Below are 25,436 nucleotides of genomic sequence, written 5' to 3'. Positions count from 1 at the left end.
GATTCTATTTAATGGTTAATATGAGAAATTTATAGTAAAGTATGTTAGGCGGTTATAGGCTAGACCCGCAAAGCTAAGATGTACTGTGGTACTAGTATAGCCCTTGGATTTTATTTAATGGTTAATATGAGAAATTTATAGTAAAGTATGTTAGGCGGTTATGGGCAAGACCCGCAAAGCTAAGATGTACTGTGGTACTAGTATAGCCCTTGGATTTTATTTAATGGTTAATATGAGAAATTTATAATAAAGTATGTTTGCTAGTCGTCTCCGTCAACGACACCTAATTTATTGCAGTCGCTGGTGGTAATTTTCCGTGTCTAGTCTAATCCTTTAAGAGCTCCTTAGCCGGTCTTAAATTGGCTATACCCTCATTGAATTTAAGCCATGAATGGAATATTATTATCAATGAAAAGGGAACAAAAAAATAAGAAAGCCAAATCATTGAAAATCCACTACCGGTAGAGATCAAAGAAATTGGACAGGAAATGGTCAAAGCGATTAATATTCAATAGCTGTTTAAAGAAAGAAAACAAAAAACTATTTTGTGTGACCAGATTTTTGCACCACTAATTATCTAAGTGGCACTTGTGTGTTTCTCTTGTTTAAGTAGTACAATCGACTTAACAAATCGATTTTAGAAAACATGGTTGTTAATTAAAATTATCTAATTTATCTTTATTATATAATGAATATTTATAAACTCATCTTTGATTTCATTAATATTACATGGGCATTTTCATTATTTTACTTTCTATGTGACCATTTCTCATAATTATTAATTATTATTTATTTGAATTATTAATATGAATATGAAGAGATTTTTTCCCCCGTAAAAAAGCTTCGAAAATCCATTTTTCGGGCAAAATATTTCCATTTTTTAAAAGAAATATACGAAGAAAAACGGGAATTTTTCAGTTAGATATACCTGTTTTGCCTAATTACATTTTCTGTTTACATTTTTTTTAAAGCGATACTTTAAAAGTTTTATAAAACTCTGTCGGTGGTATATCTGTACTGTTTACTGATGAGGGACATCACATCTTTGCTAAATTACTTCCTCCAAGAAATCGCAAAAAAAAAAAATTAATTAAAAAAAATATGGCATGAATTCTATATTCAATAGATTACGTTCAGTCTAATTGAATAGATCTAGTCCAGTAAGTTTCTATTTAAGAGAAAATAAAGCACTAAAATACCAACGTCAGCGAAAGTGGGACTTGGAATTAAAAAAAAAAAATACATAGCTCTAAGCACGGTCTAACTTTCGACAGCTTTGTGGGACAGATCAACCAAATATGTGCCCAATTGAATTGTAATTTCTAACACGTGTCTTTTCACGTGTCTGTCTTTTCTACAAAGACAGGAAGTTAGCAACACAATCACAGTAAGGATTGACATTCCTTGGTTCAATTAAATACATTTTCAGTATTTATTTATTTTTTATTTTTTTTCAACATACTTGTACATTATACTACGAGGGTCGTTTGAAAAGTCCGTGCAAAAATAAAAACTACTTAATTTTTCGGGGTAAACCTTTTTTATTTTTCAACATAGTCTCCTTTTAGGCTTATACACTTCGTCCAACGCTGCTCTAGTTTGTTGACCCCTTCCGAATAATAGGATTTGTCCAAGTCGGAAAAATAGCCATTCGTTTCTGCAATCACCTCCTCGTTTGAATAAAATCTTTTTCCCGCCAGCCATTTCTTCATATTGGGGAACAAATAGTAGTCCGAGGGAGCCAAGTCTGGAGAATAGGGGGGATGTGAAACAAGTTGGAACCCTATTTCCATGAATTTTGCGACCACAACTGCTGAGGCGTGAGCTGGTGCGTTGTCGTGATGGAAAAGGACTTTTTTGTGGGCCAATCGTGGGCGTTTTTCTTGCAGCTCGGTTTTCAAACGGTCCAATAACGATGAATAATATGCACCTGTAATAGTTTTACCCTTTTCCAGATAGTCGATGAGGATTATTCCTTGCGAATCCCAAAAGACAGTCGCCATAATCTTTCCGGCCGAAGGAACGGTCTTCGCCTTTTTTGGCGCAGATTCCCCCTTGGTAACCCATTGTTTTCAGTGATGTATCCATGTTTCATCCACAGTGACGAAACGACGCTTGAAGTCCTGCGGATTCTTCTGGAACAGCTGCAAACCGTCTTTGCAACACTTCACACGATTTCGTTTTTGGTCAAGCGTGAGCAATCGCGGCACCCATCTTGCGGATAGCTTTGTCATGTCCAAATGTTGATGCAAAATATTATGTACCCGTTCATTCGAGATGCCCACAGCACTAGCAATCTCACGCACCTTCACTCTTCTGTCATCCATCACCATATCATGGATTTTATCAATGATTTCTGGAGTAGTAACCTCAACAGGGCGTCCAGAACGTTCAGCGTCACTTGTCATATGGCCACTCCGAAAATTTTGATACCACTTATAAACTGTTCTAATCGAAGGTGCAGAGTCACCATAATGTTTATCAAGCTTCTCTTTAGTCTCCTGAGGCGTTTTGCCTTTCATAAAGTAGTGTTTAATCAACACACGAAATTCTTTTTCGTCCATTTTTTGAAAATCACTCGACTTCCTCGATTCAAACGAATGCCAAACACAAAGAAATAGACCGATCTGGCTGAAACTTGGTGTGTGTTCTTCCAAGAGATGCTACTAACTAAACATAACCTCGATACGCGCCAGTAGTGCTATCTCTCTAACTTTGCACGGACTTTTCAAACGACCCTCGTACGAAGTTTGCAGTTAATACAGGGTTTTGAAGGAAATGGGTTTATGTCTGTAACTTCCGTTAGCGTTTATGTCCAATATATTTGCGTATTTTATTTTCAACGCGTTTCTCATAAAGAAGGTGTTGGATTTTTCTTTGTTCAATTCTTTTAAGCTTTTTTAATATCTTCCAAAAGCAAAAATCAATCTACAATCAAATCCTTTTTTTGTATTGTTTACAGAAAGAAGTATCTGAGAGGCTGTGTAAAATCTGTAGCAGTAGAAATAAGAGTACTAGCAGTACGGTCAGCGATGAGAACAGCCGGTACGGTGATAGAAGAAATCTGAGCACACAGCATCCGGGCGCTGGATCCATGCCAGACTATCAACCAGTAGACCCTTATCGTCTAACAGAGGACGACCTGAAGACTGTACACACAAATATTAGAAAGGTAAGGGAGCTAGTTTCTTTTTTTTTTTCATCTTTAAGTCATCTCTTGCTGTGTCAAATTTTTATTTTTTTGTCTGTCTGTCAGTCTGTAGAGTATGTGGTCAAAAAGCCACGCAATACAAATTTAAAATTTGGTTTATGTTCCACCATCGGACTTGACAGTAACTTTAAGTCAACATCATCCAACCGGAAAGGCCCCTTTATTGAATAGATTCTTTCGGCCCCACCACCTACCTGTATTTAATATTCATACAAATTAAATACGTAAGTCAGATTCCAATTTTCAAGAATTGTGTGTTCTGAAATGGTATTTTAAGAGGTTTGCTTCAAGTGATTCATCGAAGAGCATCTCTCAAACAGGTGGTGCTAGGTATTTCCATGTACAAAGAGAATACGAACTTTAAAGAAAAACACATCAAAACAAAAAAATTGAGGAGCCTTTTTTTTTTTTTCAAGAAAATCTGGTTTAAAAAAAAAATAAATGAAAATTCTGAAAAAGTAAAATTTCATTTCCGATTTACAAAATTTTCGGCAAATACCTTAAAATTTGGAAAGAGAAAATACCCAAACAGAGTACCAAAACATTTGGAAGCATGTACTATGCCTTCAAAGGTGACTCCTCAGATACAGAGAGCAGTTGATAACCTCCTGGCTAACCTGGCTTGCGAGCCAGAGGAGGCACCTTTGAAGGCACATTACATGCTGTACGAGGGTCGTTTGAAAAGTCCGTGCAAAGTCAGAGAGATAGCACTACTGGCGCGTATCGAGGTTATGTTTAGTTAGTAGCATCTCTTGGAAGAACACACACCAAGTTTCAGCCAGATCGGTCTATTTCTTTGTGTTTGGCATTCTTTTGAATCGAGGAAGTCGAGTGATTTTCAAAAAATGGACGAAAAAGAATTTCGTGTGTTGATTAAACACTACTTTATGAAAGGCAAAATGCCTCAGGAGACTAAAGAGAAGCTTGATAAACATTATGGTGACTCTGCACCTTCGATTAGAACAGTTTATAAGTGGTTTCAAAATTTTCGGAGTGGCCATATGGGCACAAGTGACGCTGAACGTTCTGGACGCCCTGTTGAGGTTACTACTCCAGAAATCATTGATAAAATCCATGATATGGTGATGGATGACAGAAGAGTGATGGTGCGTGAGATTGCTAGTGCTGTGGGCATCTCGAATGAACGGGTACATAATATTTTGCATCAACATTTGGACCATGACAAAGCTATCCGCAAGATGGGTGCCGCGATTGTTCACGCTTGATTAAAAGCGAAATCGTGTGAAGTGTAGCAAGGACGGTTTGCAGCTGTTCCAGAAGAATCCGCAGGACTTTAAGCGTCGTTTCGTCACTGTGAATGAAACATGGATACATCACTGAAAACAATGGGTTACCAAGGGGGAATCTGCGCCAAAAAAGGCGAAGACCGTTCCTTCGGCCGGAAAGATTATGGCGACTGTCTTTTGGGATTCGCAAGGAATAATCCTCATCGACTATCTGGAAAAGGGTAAAACTATTACAGGCGCATATTATTCATCGTTATTGGACCGTTTGAAAACCGAGCTGCAAGAAAAACGCCCACGATTGGCCCACAAAAAAGTCCTTTTCCATCACGACAACGCACCAGCTCACACCTCAGCAGTTGTGGTCGCAAAATTAATGGAAATAGGGTTCCAACTCGTTTCACATCCCCCCTATTCTCCAGACTTGGCTCCCTCGGACTACTATTTGTTCCCCAATATGAAGAAATGGCTGGCGGGAAAGATATTTTATTCAAACGAGGAGGTGATTGCAGAAACGAATGGCTATTTTTCCGACTTGGACAAATCCTATTATTCGGAAGGGATCAACCAACTAGAGCAGCGTCGGACGAAGTGTATAAGCCTAAAAGGAGACTATGTTGAAAAATAAAAAAGGGTTACCCCAAAAAATTAAGTAGTTTTTATTTTTGCACGGACTTTTCAAACGACCCTCGTATAAAGTGCATTATTTGATAAATTAAGGAATAAGTTTGATTCCGAATATTCAAATAATTACTTCCGGGGTTTGATGGTATAATTCAGCAATAAATATCAAATAAGTTAATTTATCTTACGAGCGCAAGAGAATAGTAATTTGAGTCCAATTATTATTTATTTTTATCTTTTATAAAAAAGAAGTATTTAAAGACATATAAAATTACCTGAGTTCAGAGTCCAAATTAGAGTTTAGTATTTGTACTTAATTTCTGTATTGATTTATCTCTTGTAATTATTATATAATAAAAATGCCTAAGTTTTATTGGAGTGGACAAGGTTATCACTAAGTATGATTAGCAATAGCGTATGCAATTTTTATGTATTTCCTGTTTGCAATTGTGCAACTTTAAGCAAAAAAACTGCTTCGTCATTTTTTAAGATTAGTCGTCGTTGTTTGCAAGATGCTGGTTTGTATTCGGAGTCCTTTTATCCTCTGGGCTAATTAATAAAACATAAGATTTGGTCCTTGAATGCTGTGTTTATTTTCATAAATATGTACGTTCTCTTACCTTAGCTAGAGAGGAAGTATTGCTATCGATTTTTTTTAAATTTTCATCAGATATATTGTCGTATTAATATTATATTATTAATAACACACATGCAGACCATGTAACCTCCATCGCTCGGAGAGCAATGGGTTATTGTCAGAGGGTATCATGATTGAAGACGAAGATTCTTCGGTCAAACTTCTTTAAATTAACCTCTGATGTTGGAAGATTATTAATTAATTAATTTTTTTATTTATTTATCATGTTTGATCTAGAAGTAAGTGATGGCCGTTCACTTTTGAATCTTTAGTTTACTTTCAATTTTTTTTATAAAAAAATTGCAAAACAATTTCTGCAATAAAATTTTGTTCCCTTGAACCTTTAAAATGTTGGACTGCACAAATTGACTGTGGTAATGTGCAGTGTAAAAAAAAATGCACTGGCTAATTTTCTAATGACACAATCATTTCGTAATTTAGTTTTTGAAGGGTTAAGCACTTTATCTTTATTCTCTACTCATTCCAAGATGAAGCGTATTATTCTAATCGGTTTTCACTTAAAGCAGGACCTGGGACCTCCTCAACAAGTTTTTTCACTATTCGTCGCGGTCTACGGCCTTAAGGCGCCGCCTTAATCTTCTTACTCCAACCCGGACGAAGGTCTTCTTCCACATCATCCACAGCCATCTAAGTCGAGGGCGCGCCCTCGAATTCTTTTTCTGCCTCCTAGGTTTTTCTTTTTTCCAGTTTTCGGGGCACCCTTCCCGCAGGCATCCATCCTTTTCACGTATCCCAAACCATCTCAATCTCCCCTTTCTTTAATTGGGTGACTATGTCCGGTTCTCCAAACAATTCCAATCAATTCAAGGTGGTTCTTTCTGATTTTCCAGTCGCCATTCTCCTTGCACTTCGGGCCAAAAATATCTTTTCTTAATATTTTTCTTTCCCAAATCCCGAGAGTTATATTCACATAACCTCTAGACTCAGCGCATACTTATTCTCTTTGATAACAGCCATCTTCTAACATATAAATACTTCCACTCCGACCAGGCCAGCCAGTTCTGCCCAAACGCTGTCCAAGTTCAGTTCTGCTCAATCCATCATTAGTTCCGCAGTCGTGAAGTATCTTTTTGTAATTGTTATTTTATCCCAATTTGTTATAAACTATTAATATTAAATAAAAAGTGTACTTTTAAATAAAGATTGCTCTTTTTATAAAGCCCCTAACGGTTACAAGCAATATAACTCGAGTAGCTTTTCGTTTTCTTTGCTGAGCACCTAGGTTTCGCTGGGGCTTATGGTGACGATGGGTCCTGGATTATGGTTTTATAGGCTTATTATCTTAGCCTTGCGGGACAAATCCTTAAACCGCAAAACCTTTTGAACTGCGAAAAGGCATTCTAATCGGGTGGGGAATCACGTTTCCAACGGAAATAAAAATAGATTGCGAGAGAGAAAGAGAGAGAGAGAGAGAGAGAATCAACAATGGCGTCTTTTTTCTCTACAAATCTTTAGACGAAATATTATTGCATTTATTTTTTATATAAGTGTGATCCGTGGAGTTTTTGATTTTTTTTTTTTTTTTTTTTTTTTGAACTACATTTTGTTCAGGTTGACATTCTCCATAAATTGAGGAAACGTTATATTTTATGTTGAACCAGTTGAAACCTGTTTGAAGCATGTATTTATATATATTTGGTTTAAATTTATGTGTTTTAGGTAGGTTCTGTTTGTTTATTTATTTATTTTTTAAATTTAGGAAGCCATACTTGTATAATAAGTGGGTCGATGAATCGTTCGACGTTGTGTGTAAATGTCCTTTATTTTTATTTTTATACTAATTTCAGCTAACCAGCTGTTGCCAAAGGCTGGTTAACTGTCTCGAGTTTAGTTTCTGAGCTAAAACTAAACAAAAAAAAGCTTCAAAATTGTTTACTTTTAGTAATTTTTGCTGTCAATTTCTTTTGAAAAGATCATCTCAAATATTGAAGTCTCTAGAAGTTCAAATTTAGTATACTTTCGACCAAGTGTATTTCCGGTCTTTCTATGTTCTCAGTTATACTTTTTATTAATTCACCCAAATGAGTATTAATTTTTCTTTTTTTGTATTCGAGAGGTATCGATTAAAATCGATTATTTCACCCGCCATAGTTTCCTGTTGTGTCATAGTAGCCATTTTCGATTTAATCTCTTAAGTTTAAAAAAAATAAAAAGATCGATTCATTAATGTAGTCTTCCGGATTTTTTTTTTTTTTTTATATATCGATAAGTTACATTTGGGGCTCCTGGTGAGGGGTAAAAAAAAAACCGAATTATACAGTTTCAGCTTCCGCTGATTTTTCCATTTTTTTGAGACACCTATATTTCCTGGGAAAACTGAAAGTTTTGGATAGTTTAGCCTGATCGCAGTACTTCCCTTATTTTGTGAAAGGAAGTAAAAAAAAGATTTTACGTTGTTTGCCATCTAATACGAACAAATTAAAACTGTATCCGGTGGTACAGTTGTATAAGGGTTGATGTTCAAAAACTGCACGAAAAAGCGTAACGTTGAAAAACACCCAACTTTGACAATTTTTCTCTCTTTTTCTATAATAGATAAAATTCCCGAATTTTCTTTAAAATGTAAGGCAAATCCTCCTTTATAGCTGTAATTTTGTTGCAACAACCCAGTTCTTATATTGTTATTAGACATGATAATGTTTATAATATTCACTAAAACAACATTTCCATTATACGATTCATTCGTGCATATCTTTTTTTTTGCAATGTGATTGGCCATAAGCACGCATCTAATGTTTTTACAATCGTTAACCGAATATTTAAGTGCCTATAAGTACATATGTATATTATGTTTAATTTTTAACAAATATCGTGTATTATTGCACTTGACATCTTTTATGAGCATGTTCAGTGATCATTATTAGTTGTTTGGCACAAGGGAATTTCACATCCTTGGTTAAACAGATGGAAAATCATTTCCCATCATTAGCATGATAGAAGCTGATAATTTTTTTTAATGACTTTCCATTGAACTGAGCGCCTCTTTAAAAGAGAATAGATCTTTTCCAAGGAGTTCTTGCTGAAATTTCTCTCATGGATTTCTGTTCCGCTCGCAGAAGATTCTTCCAAGACTTCTTCTCTTCTATCTACCCAATTGCGTCCTAGATTTAGAGGTTTGTTGATTGCTGAAAAATTAAAAGAAAATTTTTAAAGCATTGCCAATAAAATCCACGATTAAAAGCCACCAATTTGGGGTGAAAAAGCTGTGGTCTCTTTCATTGAGATTTTTGGCTCCTAAAACAAATAATACTCTTTCCCCACACCCTCCTCAATTTAGCCCTGAACTCCTGGGTTTCCTGAAAATTTCAGGTAGAACTCTCTACTTTACCGTTTTCACACCATTGTTATGTACGTCTAAATTCCAAGTTATAAAGAGAAATGTAAAGGTTCGAAACTTTAGGGAGTTGCAGAGTCGTGAGAGTGTGTTTACTCCAGATTTTTGTCTCTTTTCTCGTACCGTAAAGAGAGTGAGTGTAATCAACTGCACTTATTCTTTTTTTATGCAATTGACATAAAAAAAATCGAGAGAAAAATGCACAACCTTGAGTTACATGTTCATGTATGGCCTTCTTTAAATCTTGGGTTACTCACCAAGATATATCTTGAGTAACAAGAGTTTGTTATTGCTCAACTTGTGCTGGAATTATATGGTGCCCGATATTTTGCCAGTTTGTCGAGTCTGTGAAAGTACCAGGAGAACATAATTAATTTTTTTTTTTTTTGAAGTGATTGATTATTTAAAACCATTAACACTAAACTTGCAGCAGTTTATTAATTTATTTGACCTTTACTAATATTATTAAATAATAATTTATCATTTAAATTTATTTATCTTTATATCTTAATATAACGAGATGAAAAATGATAATACTTGACAGGCTTGTCTTATTTTATAAACCAGAAGTCAGTCTTTACTTTCTCTTTCATCTTTCTTTTTTCCATAAAAAGGGGCTCATTGGGTTTTGTGTCTACGATAATGGGGTTTTCATCGGAATAGCACGTTTTATGTTTCTCTGATTTCTAATTAAATGTTCGTGACAAAAATATCTCATTAAAAAATTAAATTCGAGGCGCCACGATAGCCGAGCGGTTATAGGCTAGACCCGCAAAGCTAAGATGTATTGCGGTACTAGTCTAGCCCTTGGATTTTATTTAATTGTTAATATGAGAAATTTATAGTAAAGTATGTTAGGCGGTTATAGGCTAGACCCGCAAAGCTAAGATGTATTGCGGTACTAGTCTAGCCCTTGGATTTTATTTAATTGTTAATATGAGAAATTTATAGTAAAGTATGTTAGGCGGTTATAGGCTAGACCCGCAAAGCTAAGATGTATTGCGGTACTAGTCTAGCCCTTGGATTTTATTTAATTGTTAATATGAGAAATTTATAGTAAAGTATGTTAGGCGGTTATAGGCTAGACCCGCAAAGCTAAGATGTATTGCGGTACTAGTCTAGCCCTTGGATTTTATTTAATTGTTAATATGAGAAATTTATAGTAAAGTATGTTAGGCGGTTATAGGCTAGACCCGCAAAGCTAAGATGTATTGCGGTACTAGTCTAGCCCTTGGATTTTATTTAATTGTTAATATGAGAAATTTATAGTAAAGTATGTTAGGCGGTTATAGGCTAGACCCGCAAAGCTAAGATGTATTGCGGTACTAGTCTAGCCCTTGGATTTTATTTAATTGTTAATATGAGAAATTTATAGTAAAGTATGTTAGGCGGTTATAGGCTAGACCCGCAAAGCTAAGATGTATTGCGGTACTAGTCTAGCCCTTGGATTTTATTTAATTGTTAATATGAGAAATTTATAGTAAAGTATGTTAGGCGGTTATAGGCTAGACCCGCAAAGCTAAGATGTATTGCGGTACTAGTCTAGCCCTTGGATTTTATTTAATTGTTAATATGAGAAATTTATAGTAAAGTATGTTAGGCGGTTATAGGCTAGACCCGCAAAGCTAAGATGTATTGCGGTACTAGTCTAGCCCTTGGATTTTATTTAATTGTTAATATGAGAAATTTATAGTAAAGTATGTTAGGCGGTTATAGGCTAGACCCGCAAAGCTAAGATGTATTGCGGTACTAGTCTAGCCCTTGGATTTTATTTAATTGTTAATATGAGAAATTTATAGTAAAGTATGTTAGGCGGTTATAGGCTAGACCCGCAAAGCTAAGATGTATTGCGGTACTAGTCTAGCCCTTGGATTTTATTTAATTGTTAATATGAGAAATTTATAGTAAAGTATGTTAGGCGGTTATAGGCTAGACCCGCAAAGCTAAGATGTATTGCGGTACTAGTCTAGCCCTTGGATTTTATTTAATTGTTAATATGAGAATTTTATAGTAAAGTATGTTAGGCGGTTATAGGCTAGACCCGCAAAGCTAAGATGTATTGCGGTACTAGTCTAGCCCTTGGATTTTATTTAATTGTTAATATGAGAAATTTATAGTAAAGTATGTTAGGCGGTTATAGGCTAGACCCGCAAAGCTAAGATGTATTGCGGTACTAGTCTAGCCCTTGGATTTTATTTAATTGTTAATATGAGAAATTTATAGTAAAGTATGTTAGGCGGTTATAGGCTAGACCCGCAAAGCTAAGCTGTATTGCGGTACTAGTCTAGGTCTTGGATTCTATTTAATGGTTAATATGAGAAATTTATAGTAAAGTAAGTTTGTTAGTTGTTTCCATCCACGGACACCTAATTTAGTAATTGTAAAGCCTGTAAATGATGTAAAGCCTGCCTGAAAATGTAGGCATTATTTTACTGATTTTATCACCTCAATACCCAACAATAACTTAGCGAACAAAATCCAAGTCTCACTGTACTATAGATTTTTTTTTTTTACTTTTACGTTTTTTGGGTACCTTCACGAGACTCTGATCGTAATTTAAGTAACAAAAACTCCTTTAAACGGAAGTGCCACTTAATTAGATTAGTTTTTCTAAATGTTTATCACTGAATTCGGGCTAATGAAGTACTGTTTCAGCATAATGTTTTAAGAAAAGTAAATGGATTACTGTTACATATGGAATTCGAAGAAACTACCACAACCGGAAGTACCATATTATCGAATGGATCTTTTTTAAAAATTTGCTCTCGAAATGCCCGAACGAAATTCTTTATACTTATGCGATCAAGAAAGTTTATTTAAATTAGTTTTCCAAATAAAATTAACTTAGAGCACTCCTGTGTGAAAAATCAAAAGGGATAGCTCCCTTCTAAAGTACCATTTCAGTATAATGTACGGTCCTGCGTCTTTTTCATTACAAGTAAAATGAGCATCTATTTTTTTCAGGCTGGGCTTAACTATTAAATTAGGAACAAATAGACAGAGAAGCTGCAGAAGTTACTCTACTATTAACTATTTTCCCTAATAAATAAAATATAGTTAGCTACAGTCTTCAAACAGGGTATTATCTCCCACTTATAAGTCCACGCTAACAACCACAAACACCCGTCTAGGAAACCTCTTGGAAACATTATTAAAGACAAAAAAATAAAAATAAAATCCCTTAAAGCTAAGCTAAGTAGAGTAGCCGATCGTGTGTTGTATGTCTATACTTTCTCCTGGTTGCGCCTAGATCCGTTTGTCCTCCTACTTGTCAAAGAATTCCCCTCTTTCTTTATTACTTACTTCGTGCGAAGACAGTAGTGTGTTTATTGTCGCCCGACCTTCCTAACCTGACAGGTGTGGGTAATTTATTATAAAGACAACTATTTTTATTGTTCATCTCTTTTGAACTAAGCCGACAGAGATTAAGAATTATTATTCACTTCCGTCCGCGCACACTAGTTACATCTTGTCAAAATTATAGAAATTTACTTGTAACTTGGTATTATTACAATCCTTCTCTTTTTCCATTTACCAATCTCTTTAGAATGCAGCCTCCTCTCAAGTTGTCTATTGCCTTTCTCCAGAGAGCTTCCTCTCTCTAAATTTCTGCGTAGCTTCGTAACGTAGCTTTTACTCCACGTGTCTGGGATTCTCCTACTTCAGTTCCCATCACTTCCAAGTAATAGAATTATTAAGTTGCTTACAACTTATCTTTTTATTTATGCCTAAAAATTGCTAATTATCCTGAACAATCGTAATTATGTCGTCCTTTTATTTGTCTAAGAACTTATTCGAAATTCATTAAAGCACATAGAATGAAGAGAAATCACAAACAGAAGTGAGAATGGTGGAGCAATGAATGAGAAAGTCTATTGACCCAGATTCTCTCCCTGTAGATGCTGTTCATTGACATTTTATAACAGGTTTCCCTGACAGTTCTTGTTTACAATACACTTTTGGTTTTATAATTCTTCCTGTTTGCAAATTTTTCTGGAATGCGGGATATTTATGATAAGTAAAGTAAAGTAATCGCCTATTTTTTTCAGGCGTGCTTTACGTCCAACTAACAATTAGGTGACGAGGACGGAGGCGACTAGCAAACATACTTTACTGTAAATACTTTTTATTAATTATTGAATAAAATCCAAGGGCTAAACCAACAATACATCTTAGCTTTGCGGGTCTAGCCTACAACCGCCTAACATACTTTACTATAAATTTCTCATATTAACTATTAAATAAAATCCAAGGGCTATACTAGTACCGCAATACATCTTAGCTTTGCGGGTCTAGCCTACAACCGCCTAACATACTTTACTATAAATTTCTCATATTAACTATTAAATAAAATCCAAGGGCTATACTAGTACCGCAATACATCTTAGCTTTGCGGGACTAGCGTCTCACATGTTTTTAGAGAAATCTGACTGGCCGGAACCGTCGTTTGTGTAAGAGGTGTTAGTTTCGTTTTGCCGAAAACTTGATACTACACATGTAGTAGAGCAAGGAATTGTCATGAAATTTCACATCAACACTTGATAAAACCGCTACTGAAACTTATCATTTATTAAAAGAAGTTTATGGCGATGAATGTTTATCACGTGCGCAAGTTTTTGAGTGGTTCAAGCGTTTCCAAGATGGCCGAGAAGACGTCGGAGATGATGACCGCCCGGGTCGCCCACTTCCACGTCCAAAACGGATGAAAATATCGATTATAATTAATCAACATTACTACCGGTGAGGTGCTTGCTCAACTCCGTGAAAGAGTAAGGGAAAAAATGACCCGATTTGTGGAAGAACCAGTCACGGGGTTCTTCATCAAGACAACGCGCCGGCTCACACTGCGTTATGTCTGTCAAGACGTTTCTAGCCAAGTATCCCAGTTTTTTAGGCCATCCGCCTTATTCGCCTGACCTGGCCCCATCCTGACTTTTATCTATTCCCCAAAGGCAAATCTGCATTAAAAGGAACACGATTTGCAGTCCGTTGAAGCCGTGAAAGAAAAAGCGGCACGCGTCATACAGGAGCTCACAGAAAAAGACTTCCAACACCGTATCGAATAATGGTAAATTCGCATGGAGCTTTGTAGGGATAGGGGAGGGGTGTATATTGAAGGTGATAATAACTAAATATGTATAAATTTAAAATAAAATGTTTTATAGCAATAGTCTCGTTATTTAATAGCCACACCTGGTATTTATTTAGCCCATTTCCTGGTGGCCGGCAGCGCACCGGAAATGACTCCGATCGCCTATCGCCTCCTCAATATTTTTTTTAAACCTCCCCCCCGTTTCTTTTACAATAAATTTTTCCAAATTTCTTGGACAGGAGTCCAGTTTATTTGCAGGCTTGTTCTTATCATGCAGATTTACTTAAAGGGAAGATTTATTTTTTAATAAAATAGATTCAAATAGAAATTGAATCTTGCGATAAAAGAAGTATTACTACCGTGGCTGAACTTTTAGATCAGGTTTTCTTTTCCCTACAGATACAGACAGACTTATGTAAGAGGCTGAGGCTCGTGTGCGTATAAGTGTGTGTAATAGAAGTGTTCCAACTTCTTCTACGAACACTTGAGTGCGTTACTTTGAAACGTGCGTGTTCTTGAGTAGGAGGAGAGATAGTGTGCGAGTGAGATAGTGCAACAATGTAAGGTTTTTTTTCAAAACTAGTGTAGTAAAGTGAGATTCCCTGCTGAACAACTACCTGTTCTGGTATATTACGTCATGGGAAGTGTTGTCAGAGTTTATTTTTTTTGGGGGGGGTGAGATCCAGTTTTTTTTAAACTTCCGGGTTCTTTTTTTTTTTTTTTGAATTTTGAAGTCACAAATTGTTCAATAAAACCATTTTATTTCCCCCATTGATTGATTTTTTTGATTCTGATTGATTAATGATTGTATTTTTTCATTTTTTCCAAAATTTTAGTAAGTGAAAGTCAGTGTGTGTGTGTATTCACACACTGATTGTTTAAAGTAGGGCAGATCCTGTTTATGTTATGATGATAGAGCGCCTGTAAGTTTGTTGTATGTATATGTTTTTTGTGTCCATCAGTGTGTTAGTTATTATTACAGGCATTAGTGTAGTATATACATTTTTTTTAATTTTATGCTTTATTATAGCGTGGTATGAAAGGGATCATCCACTTCTTGTATAAAAGCTATGTTTAAGGAAAAAAAAAAAATCTATACACATACACACATCTATACAACTAAACAAATTACATAGGCGTGACGTATTACAAGATGTGACTAATATTGAGTAGAAAACTGAATATTAAAGTGACGTAAAGTGAAAGATAGAGAGGATGTTCAGTAAGGTGATAATCCGGGAGACGACCTGTTCCAAATAAGAGGCTCGATTAAAAATAATAAAATTATCCATAGGTGTACGTGACTGGAGCCATGTCCAAGGTACGAGTAGGGTACCAGGTGTAGTTGAAAGAAGTGCCCCATTGTTAGATTCTTAGTCAACAAATTGGGATTAGAAGGACCCCCCTCAAATAAAGAAAGAATCTGAAGTGAAACTACCCGTACGATAAATATCGATAATTAATTTTTTAGGTCTGAACGATCACGTTAACTGTTCACCAAAATGGTACTTTAGTAGTATTCGCCTATTTTTTCACGCGGGGCTTAACGTCCAACTACCAATTAGGTGTCGTGGACGGAGGCGACTCGTACTTTACTATAAATTTCTCATATTAACCATTAAATAAAATCCAAGGGCTAGACTAGTACCGCAATACATCTTAGCTTTGCGGATCTAGCCTAATAACCGCTCGGCTACCGAGGCGACTAGCAAACATACTTTACTACAAATTTCTCATATTAACCATTAAATAAAATCCAAGGGCTAGACTAGTACCGCAATACATCTTAGCTTTGCAGGTCTAGCCTATAAACCGCCTGACAAACTTTACTATAAATTTCTCATATTAACTATTAAATAAAATCCAAGGGCTAGACTAGTACCGCAATACATCTTAGCATTGCGGGTCTAGCCTAATAACCGCTCGGCTACCGAGGCGACTAGCAAACATACTTTACTACAAATTTCTCATATTAACCATTAAATAAAATCCAAGGGCTAGACTAGTACCGCAATACATCTTAGCTTTGCAGGTCTAGCCTATAAACCGCCTGACAAACTTTACTATAAATTTCTCATATTAACTATTAAATAAAATCCAAGGGCTAGACTAGTACCGCAATACATCTTAGCATTGCGGGTCTAGTCTCTTAATTGCCTAACATACTTTACTATAAATTTCTCATATTAACCATTAAATAAAATCCAAGGCCTAAGACAGGGAATCGAACCCACTACCACAATACATATTAGTTTCGCAGGTCTCGCCTCTAACCGCTCGGCTACCGTGGCGCCTAAATGGTACATTAAAACAATTCAACAAATTTTTTTGTTTATTTCAACCGCGTAATTCCCTACCAACTTCTCAGCGCTTGTTCCATCCATTTCTTCTTATCCTCTCAGCGAAGTGTTCTTTACCTTGAACTGGAAGCATGGAAGGGCGCTCATCGCTTACGCTTTTGTGGGCCACTTCTTCAAAACGAGATCCGTTTCATGCAACTACTGCCATTTTGTTTGTTCATCAGAGAGAATATTTCTCTTTTTGGTTGTACACTTTCTGAAAAACTAAAAGAAATCGGATCACAAAACACTGTTCTTAAAAAGTCGACTCTTCGAGCGGACACGGTCATCGTAAGTAAGTATTTAAAGGTTATGTTTACGTAAATATTTATACGAACAGCTGTTTAAGTTTCTTCGCAAGGTTGCCAACTAACACCTACAAAAGTTTAAATTCTTTTCGTCTTAAGCGTCGTCTTCACTAAAATATGGTTGTCTTTTAATTTATTGAATGACCCTTTGTAGTAAGCAAGCCCTATAATCCCTTTAGCACTTCTCAGGGCTGCCATGGATCTTGAGTCGATTTATGTTGACTAAAATAAATTTCATAGTCAAAATAATAAGATAAGATAGTAGATGGGACGGGACCTAGGCTCCACGGCACCGCAGCCACAAAAGACTTATTGTGCCAGCCCCCTTCTTAGATCTAGTGAGCGAACCCTCCCCCTACTAAAGAGGTTGAGGACTTTCCTTACTAATTCTTTTTGCGCTACTATCTCCTTTGGTCCTCATCGTTCCAAAGGTTTCCTAGTGTAACCGCTCGAATGCAACGCAATCGAACAACAGGTGAGAGGCCGTTTCCTCCTCTTCCTGACATAATCTGCTCGCACAATGGTTCCGAGCTAATAAGCCCCACCTTGCGCAGATGCTTCCTGAACCTACCGTGCACCGTGTGAATAGAGGCCTGTAATCAGAGTAAGTCAAAATAATAATTCACCCTGTTTCTGGGAGAATGTTGCTTAAACCCAAGAAGACTCGTGCAGGATTATTGCTTGGACAAGTTGACGTAGGGAACTGGTGGCCGAATCAAGGATTTCTTTAAAAATGGCTAGACCGGAAGTGATGCTTATAGTGGTTTCAGTTTACTGCGATCTTTTAAAGAGATTTTTTTGTTTACCAACTGTAAACCTATAGGTTTCGTTTTCTTCTCAGCAGACCTTAAAGTCCCATTCATTAAGAATGCCAAGTCTGAAGGAAACCTTCAAGTATTGTAGTAGAAGAAAAGCGTAAAGAATGATGAATGAAAGCTTCTCCCACCCACTCACAGGATATCCTCCATTGTGTTCCCTGGACTCTTATGAATGCCATTTTGATTAATTATCTCTAAAACTATCTAGTGTCTTTTATGAACAGCTGGAGACTAAATAGCAGAATGCTCAGTATTCATAACTCATAATAACACGATGTTAGTTATGGTCTTGAGAGGTAATTCTGGAGCTCGTTATTCTCTTTGTGTCCGGTGCAGACAATTAGTAGTGCTCGCCTATGTTGTATTTTGTTCTGTTTGTTGGTAAGTCGTTCTCTCGTAGGTCGTCCAATTGTTTACATATTCTATTTTTACTAATTCCATTTTCACAATCTTATCTTTTTAAGACATTGTTATTACAAACTACGATTTGACCTCAAGTATTCCTTTATTTCGCTTTATTATATTCTCTACTATAGAATAAATAAAGCAAAAATTTACCTTAAAATATAAGAAAAAACGTAATAAACACCAAATTTACTATCTTTACAAATCGCTGTAATCACCTAGTTACTTACTGGTTTTTTCATGAAGAATTTTCCTCAGGCTATTGAATGACAGACCAATTTGTAGAAAACCTCTTTTTCTGACTCAGGGGACCACAAAACCTTCTCTTACTTGGTAGAGCTTAAGAAAGTAAAAAGTTTTTAAATACGATTAGCAGTGCTGGATAATACCTTTGTTTTTACCCGTCGTCTCGAGCATATTTATTTGGTCCCTTGTCAGTTTCGTACTTTCAACCATCACCGGAAGTGGATACTAGATTTGTGTGTTGTGATATGAGAAACTCGTGCGAGTAACTACATCAAATTTACTTGTTCATTCTAGAGCAAAAGTATTGTTATTGTGCGCACATGATCATCTGGAGGCTGTGAATACCACCATTCCATGGAGATATCGCAAGGTCACATTGATACACATAAAAAATTGTTTTTGCTCGCGTCTATACTCATCTGCTGGGGGGAGACCGTTAAAGTCACTGACATTGCGTCCTTGCGATTGGTTTTTTTGCTTCCAAATTTATTCGTAATATGTTTTTCTTTTTTATTTTAATAAAGAAAAAAAAATGCATACTTTTTGTTTTAGTCCTGTTTTCCGGTCTGAAAACAAGTTCTCAAAAATAGTTTGTCCACCAGCTGATTTGAAAGTGACCAGTGGTGTTTGCTATTTACCCATATCTGCTGTAAGCATTTCAATTGGGTCAAATCTTCTATATTGTATTCTGATTGGATATTACATTTTTTTATTGGTCTCCGTGTAGTTTTGTCTGTAGCATAACAAAAAATCAATAAATCTCAAGATGTACAAATTTGTTACATAGTTTAAGGGCCCAACATTGTACCGCTTTTTGATCAAAATCAGCAAAACCGGAAATGCCATTTCATTAAATAAATCCTTCCATTTCCTCGAGATTTTCATGAAACCAACTCCTACTATATTTTTTAAACTTGGTGTTCTTACAACTTGGTTGATTAAGGGCACTTTTTGGCAAGGGGTGGGTCGATGGTTTCTCTTTGTAAAGTACAATTTTTAATGCAATGAAAGGCTTTGGTCTTAAATTTATTTTTTCATAGAGCGATAAATGGGATATTAAATTTTTATGTATTGAAGAAATATTCTACAACCAGAAGAACGTGACGTTGCTACAGGCGGTAGCTGAGTAGGCTAGACCCGCAAAGCTAAGATGTATTGCGGTACTAGTCTAGCCCTTGGATTTTATTTAATGGTTAATATGAGGAATTTGTAGTAAAGTTTGTTAGGCGGTTATAGGCTAGACCCGCAAAGCTAAGATGTATTGCGGTACTAGTCTAGCTCTTGGATTTTATTTAATGTGTTAATATGAGAAATTTATAATAAAGTATGTTAGGCGGTTATAGGCTAGACCCGCACAGCTAAGATGTATTGCGGTACTGGTCTAGCCCTTGGTTTTTATTTAATGGTTAATATGAGGAATTTATAGTAAAGTATGTTAGGCGGTTATAGGCTAGACCCGCACAGCTAAGATGTATTGCGGTACTGGTCTAGCCCTTGGATTTTATTTAATGGTTAATACGAGAAATTTATAGTAAAGTATGTGTTTGCTAGTCGCCTCCGTCCACAACATCTAATTTGGTAGTTGGACGTAAAGCCTGTCTGAAAAACTAGGCACTTACTTTACATTTTTTACTTTTTCTCGTTACTAATTATTGTTTTTCAAGTTTCTAAAATATGCTACTTAATTTATTAAGCTAATTTTATTAAGTTGAGAGGTTATTATATTTAAAAAAAAAAAAATACAAAAATTATTCTGTATAGTTTATAAAATGCATAAATCGCTTTAGGGTTGTTATGAAACTAACGCCATCTTGTGTCCTTGACCACAACCAGTTTCTGACATTTACCTTATGATTTCGTTGAGCATAAATGTGTCATAGAAATATGAAATATCTCTCTCTAGAGAAGATAATAATTATTAAAAAAAAATATATATATTCTTTTCACCACTTGGCAGGATTGAACCGGTCAAACTGCTCGTCTGTACTGTGAACCAATAGGTCATGCTTTCGTCATAGACTTATCTTCTCTCTCTCTCTCTCTCTCTCTCTCTCTCTCATCACGATGCCCAAGACGCCCTGGTGCAACCGTGGTTTCCAATTTTTTAAAGTAACTTCATAGAAACTGATATTCTATTTTTTCCCCTGCTATCGTTTATTTAATAGTTCCCTGTGGATTTGTTAAACTATTTGTTTAAAACAAAAAAAATAGATCGCTTCTACATGATTTAGTGGCTGAGTCACAAATTAAATTGGTTAAAAATTAAATATTATTAAGTTGGATGGTAAATTTGGATTGTTTCTGATGTTATAGTTTAATTGTATAACTCAACTATAACAGTCAATTTAATCAAAATGAGAAGCTTTAGCAATAGCTTAACAGCTTTGCCAACAACAAATAAGTTCTGATCGGTTTCGGACTTACAGCCATCTTCAGAGGTAAATTAAGCAATTTGTTGACTGAGTGAGGAAGGTTATATTGTTATATCTCTACTTCTGTCTCTCACTACACCAAACTAATTAATCTACCTCTGGTGATGGGTGAAAGACTGAAATCCAGTCAGGAATAGAATTAAAAAGTTGCTAAAAATGAGCAAAAACGGCATTTTCAAAAATTGGCCTTGTTGTTGTTGTTGTTGTTGTTACATTTTTTGTAAACAACGTAGCGCCTAAACGCGCGGACCGATTTTCATGAATGAGGTGTCATTCGATTCGGAATTTTATGTAGATGTGCCTTTTGGGGATTCTCGACGCTGTACATCAAATTGGTGAGGAGTTAGCCCCCTTTATGTAAGGCCCCCTCCAAAATTATTAATTACTCTGTAAATCTTGGCCCGATTTTTGATAAAAAAAATTTGGTAGGATGCTAGGGTTAGGGCTCCCCCTACGTAACAATAAAGCGACGATCTGCTCTTACACTTGTTAAGGGGAAGTATAGCAATCGTTTCAAATTATCGACACGTGAACCGATTTTTTTTTTCGTGAATAGAATATAAATGCGGGCTACGGACATAAAAAAAAATCTATTTATCCACAATTCTCCTCGAAAACTCATTTAATTGCCGGACGGTGATTTGTCAAAAACTCCGTGAACCCCTTCTTTGGACCAATGTCTGCATTTTTTTGGCGTCCTGTTCCGGCACATTTCTCTTCTTCATTAAGAGGATTTTCCCCAATGATTTTCAAATGTTCAGTAATGACTGTTTTTCTTCTTTCTTAACACACTTGTTGAATATAGTATAAAATGAAATTCCAAATTCTAATTTTGCTGAATAGTATTTATCGTATAGTTGAGATTGCGTTGCCACAGATTCCCAAGGATATTTAAATGGTAGCCTCATCTTTAAAATGTTATTAAGTGGTTTTTATTTTTAATTAATAATTATCAATTAATTTTCAATATCAGATTTTATAATAAATTGTAAACACTTTATATACTTAAATATTACTATTAGGAAGTGAACGTAGGCTTAGCTTTACGAGGTATCCGGAAAAAGTTCATTTAAAAAAGATTTAATTAAAATTCTGATAATTGCTATTAAAATATTGTTTTTTAAAACATAAAAATGCTCATTAAAAATTTTAAAAGGCAACTTTTTTTTTATATAACCTCGGAGAGAAAAGGCACCATGTCCATTTTTTCGATTTTTCAGATTTTGGCATCATTTTACAAATTTTTTGTTGCTCTTTCTACAGGTGTAAAGCACTATTTCCTATGTTTACTATTAAGCGATTTATGTATTTTTAAAAAGCGCTATGATACTTCATTGCTTAAGGGTAAAAGGCACTATATGGGCATAAATTTTTTCACAATTGAGATGAAAGTAAAATATTTTAAAATATGGGAGGTTAAGTGGTCATACATAATGTAATAATTACGGTGAGAAGTACAGGAAAGAGTATAACCGGAAAAGTGGAACAAAAAATGAATTTGGAAAAATATCTTTATTTGGCTCCCCTGTAAAATTTACTTTTTGTGACATGGTGCCTTTTCCTTCCGAGGTACAGATATTAAACTGTGTTTTATAGAGTGGACACATGAATAGAATCCGAAGCAAATGCTTGGGTATGTATTTAGGAACATGAGGAATTTCTCTGAACAGCCGTTCTTATATCACATTATATAAATACCTTATATAAGACCCCCCCCCAATCTTGAGTATGGTTCCAATAATTTGGAGTCGCAAGTTACTAGGTACTTCTATTGATGCTGTTCCAGAATAAGTTCTTGCGGTGGTTAGCTTGCCGTTTCAATTCCGATCTACAGCTCACTCCTCAATATTCCTCCACTTCTTCCTCCAGAAGAATTTATTACGATCTCTCTCTTTCCTCAGCAATTCTTCTCCAATCTCAAATAGACTATCCTTACCTTCTTTCTCTAATTTCTTTTAATATCTCATCCCGAACTATACGACATTCTCCTCCATTTAATACCATACTGCAAACATAATTACGTTTTTTACTCCCCTATCTTTCGTATGATGCGGACATCCAATAATTTTGACTTTGAACTATTTGTATTATTATTATTATTATTATTATTAATTATTATTTAAGGGCGTCAACATCTAAGGTTATTGGCGCCCAGAGCTTTTTTCAGTGCACTGCCGGTCTCCGGATATGAGTGTCCTCCCGTTACAGACAACACTGTCCATCACCGGATAGTGAGCTGTAAGAAGCTCCTAGGAAGAGAAAATCTAAGTGTCAGCAGCTGGATTCGAACCCAAGATCTCCTCTCGTTGGAATCCAGAATGCTAACCGCAGTAGCTAATCCCTTCCCTTTATTATTCTTATTGTTTCTGTAATTTGGATCATTGATCCGTTTTTTTATTTAAAATAAAATAAAAACTAGTTGATCTAAAGAGAAGAGTGAGGGCTTAATGTGATTGGTTCTTGCGAAGGCATTCGGTTCCCCGTTCGGAACTGCGCCCAAAAGTCTGCGATCTATAGTTGGTTTAAGATTTCCTCCGCATCCTTCTTCAGAGGACCCCCCCAAAAATTTCGATGATCACTTGTTATCAAGAATTTGAATCATCGCAGTTACTTTCGTTGACTGTTCTAAGAAACTGTAAAAATAAAAATAGAGAATCAACTAAAACAAATTCAAAACGAATTGAATGCTTTTTTTTTTTTAAGGAATGAAGGCTATCAGCCTGTCAAGATTCAAGTTCATTGGCCAGCCTTCACTTCCGTCCTGGAGGCCATTTATAATCACGTGACCTGATAAAATAGGATACATTGTGCGCCTGACACAACAGCCTTCTATACAGTTTATTTACATCTGGGTGACCTTAGCAATGATCTTAATGTAGTTAGCAATGGAATTCCCCCCTCACTTGAACTTTGCTATCTACAACGATTGATTGGGAATTTCTATTCTCTTTGCTGCTACTTCTTATCATTCTGTAGGAAGATGTAGATTAGAAGTGGACTTATTTAGAGTATTAGGCCGTTATTGCCGGATATCCCAGCATAACTACACAAACAACATCCCCCCCCAACTCACATTACTACTCACTCTTGCACTTTTGAGCTGTACAACTAGTTGGGAGAACCGACTGGCAAACTCTAGCTCAAGACTGTCACACATCAACACAGATTGAACAATTTGCAGATGCTGCCTCCATTATTTGTCACTTATATGTAATTAGTTTTATATTTTAAGTTTCCTGAGTTAGCCTCTTGTACATGAACGTTAGACTTACTACGAGGTATGGCTATTAAATAACGAGACTATTGCTATAAAACATTTTATTTTAAATTTATACATATTGAGTTATTATCACCTTCAATATACACCCCTCCCCTATCCCTACAACGCTCTATGCGAATTTACCATTGTTCGAAACAGTGTTGGAAGCCTTTTTTGGGAGCTCCGGCATGACGCGTGCCGCTTTTTCTTTCACGGCTTCAACGGACTGCAAATCGTGTTCCTTTTAATGCAGATTTGACTTTGGGGAATAGATAAAAGTCAGGATGGGGCCAGGTCAGGCGAAAAAGGCGGATGGCCTAAAAAACTGGGATGTTATACTTGGCTAGAAACGTCTTGACAGACAATGCAGTGTGAGCCGGCGCGTTGTCTTGATGGAGAACCCGCGTGACTTGTTCTTCCACAAATCGGGTCGTTTTTTTCCTTACTCTTTCACGGAGTTGAGCAAGCACCTCACGGTAGTGTTGATTAATTATAATATTTTCATCCGTTTTGGTCGTGAAAGGGCGACCCGGGCGGTCATCATCTCCGACGTCTTCAACGGCCATCTTGGAAACGCTTGAACCACTCAAAAACTCGCGCACGTGATACAACATTCATCACCATAAACTTCTTTTAATAAAAGAAGTTTCAGTAGCGGTTTTATTCCAGTTTCATGTGAAATTTCAGGACAATTCCTTGCTCTACTACATGTGTAGTATCACATGTTTTCGGCAAAACGAAACTAACACCTCTTGAACACAAACGACGGTTCGGTCAGACAGATTTTTCTACAAACACGTGAGACGCTACGCATTCGATAGAGAAGGCTTTACGCTGCACAGCTGTCGGTCGTTAAGATTTGGCGCAAGCACAGTTCTTCTGTAGCAGCATCAGTCTAGTTATTTAATATATTTTGTTCTGTCTTTGATTGATTCTGAGTTGATTGTTTTTCAATATATTTTTTTTTCTTATTCCACCAGGCGCTGCTAATGAACACAAATCAAGAAGAACTGCAACGGATAGCTACTTATTACTTTGACGGCCAAGGGAAATCATTCAGACCCATGGTGACCTTACTCATGTCTAGGGCGTTGAACTATCACTTAAACAAAAGGTAAGGGTCAAATATATGTGATAAAGGTAAAGGTAATCACAAGGTTAATGATTGGGGATAACACTTTGAAAAAAAAGGGGGTGTTGTCTCCATTTTGGCTCTCTAAGAACGATTCTCATTGGGGGAGACGAAAATTTACTCAAGAATTAATTTGCTGTATTTACACGACCATCTTGGATTAAAATTTGATAGATTTAAAATATATATAGATGAATACTATACATGAAAATTTAGAGCTGTTGCTTCCTCTTCCGTAGTCAGCAATAAGACGAATTTTCCTTCAAAAATTTTTCAAATAATGTAGCAGATATATGTCTAATAATCGTATATTTGAAAGAATTCGCAGGAGCAT

General features: G+C 36.0%; 1 protein-coding gene across 2 annotated transcripts in view; it reads left to right on the top strand.

Moving 5' to 3' along the window:
• qless (decaprenyl diphosphate synthase subunit 1 qless) overlaps positions 1–25,436 on the top strand; it is a 121,836-nt gene that overhangs the window by 40,307 nt on the left and 56,093 nt on the right. For both annotated transcript variants that reach the window (XM_074115519.1, XM_074115518.1), the window contains exons 2-3: positions 2,963–3,172; positions 24,951–25,084. In XM_074115519.1, coding sequence (XP_073971620.1) covers positions 3,095–3,172; positions 24,951–25,084 — 212 coding nt within the window. In that variant the 5' untranslated portion in view covers positions 2,963–3,094. The remainder of the gene's footprint in view (positions 1–2,962; positions 3,173–24,950; positions 25,085–25,436) is intronic.

Source organism: Rhodnius prolixus, unplaced genomic scaffold (assembly GCF_049639745.1).
Source record: "Rhodnius prolixus isolate KJV_2025 unplaced genomic scaffold, Rpr scaffold_13, whole genome shotgun sequence".
Lineage (NCBI taxonomy): Eukaryota > Metazoa > Arthropoda > Insecta > Hemiptera > Reduviidae > Rhodnius > Rhodnius prolixus.
The sequence above is the reverse complement of the archived record's forward strand: the minus strand, read 5'-3'. Positions and strand labels throughout refer to the sequence as shown.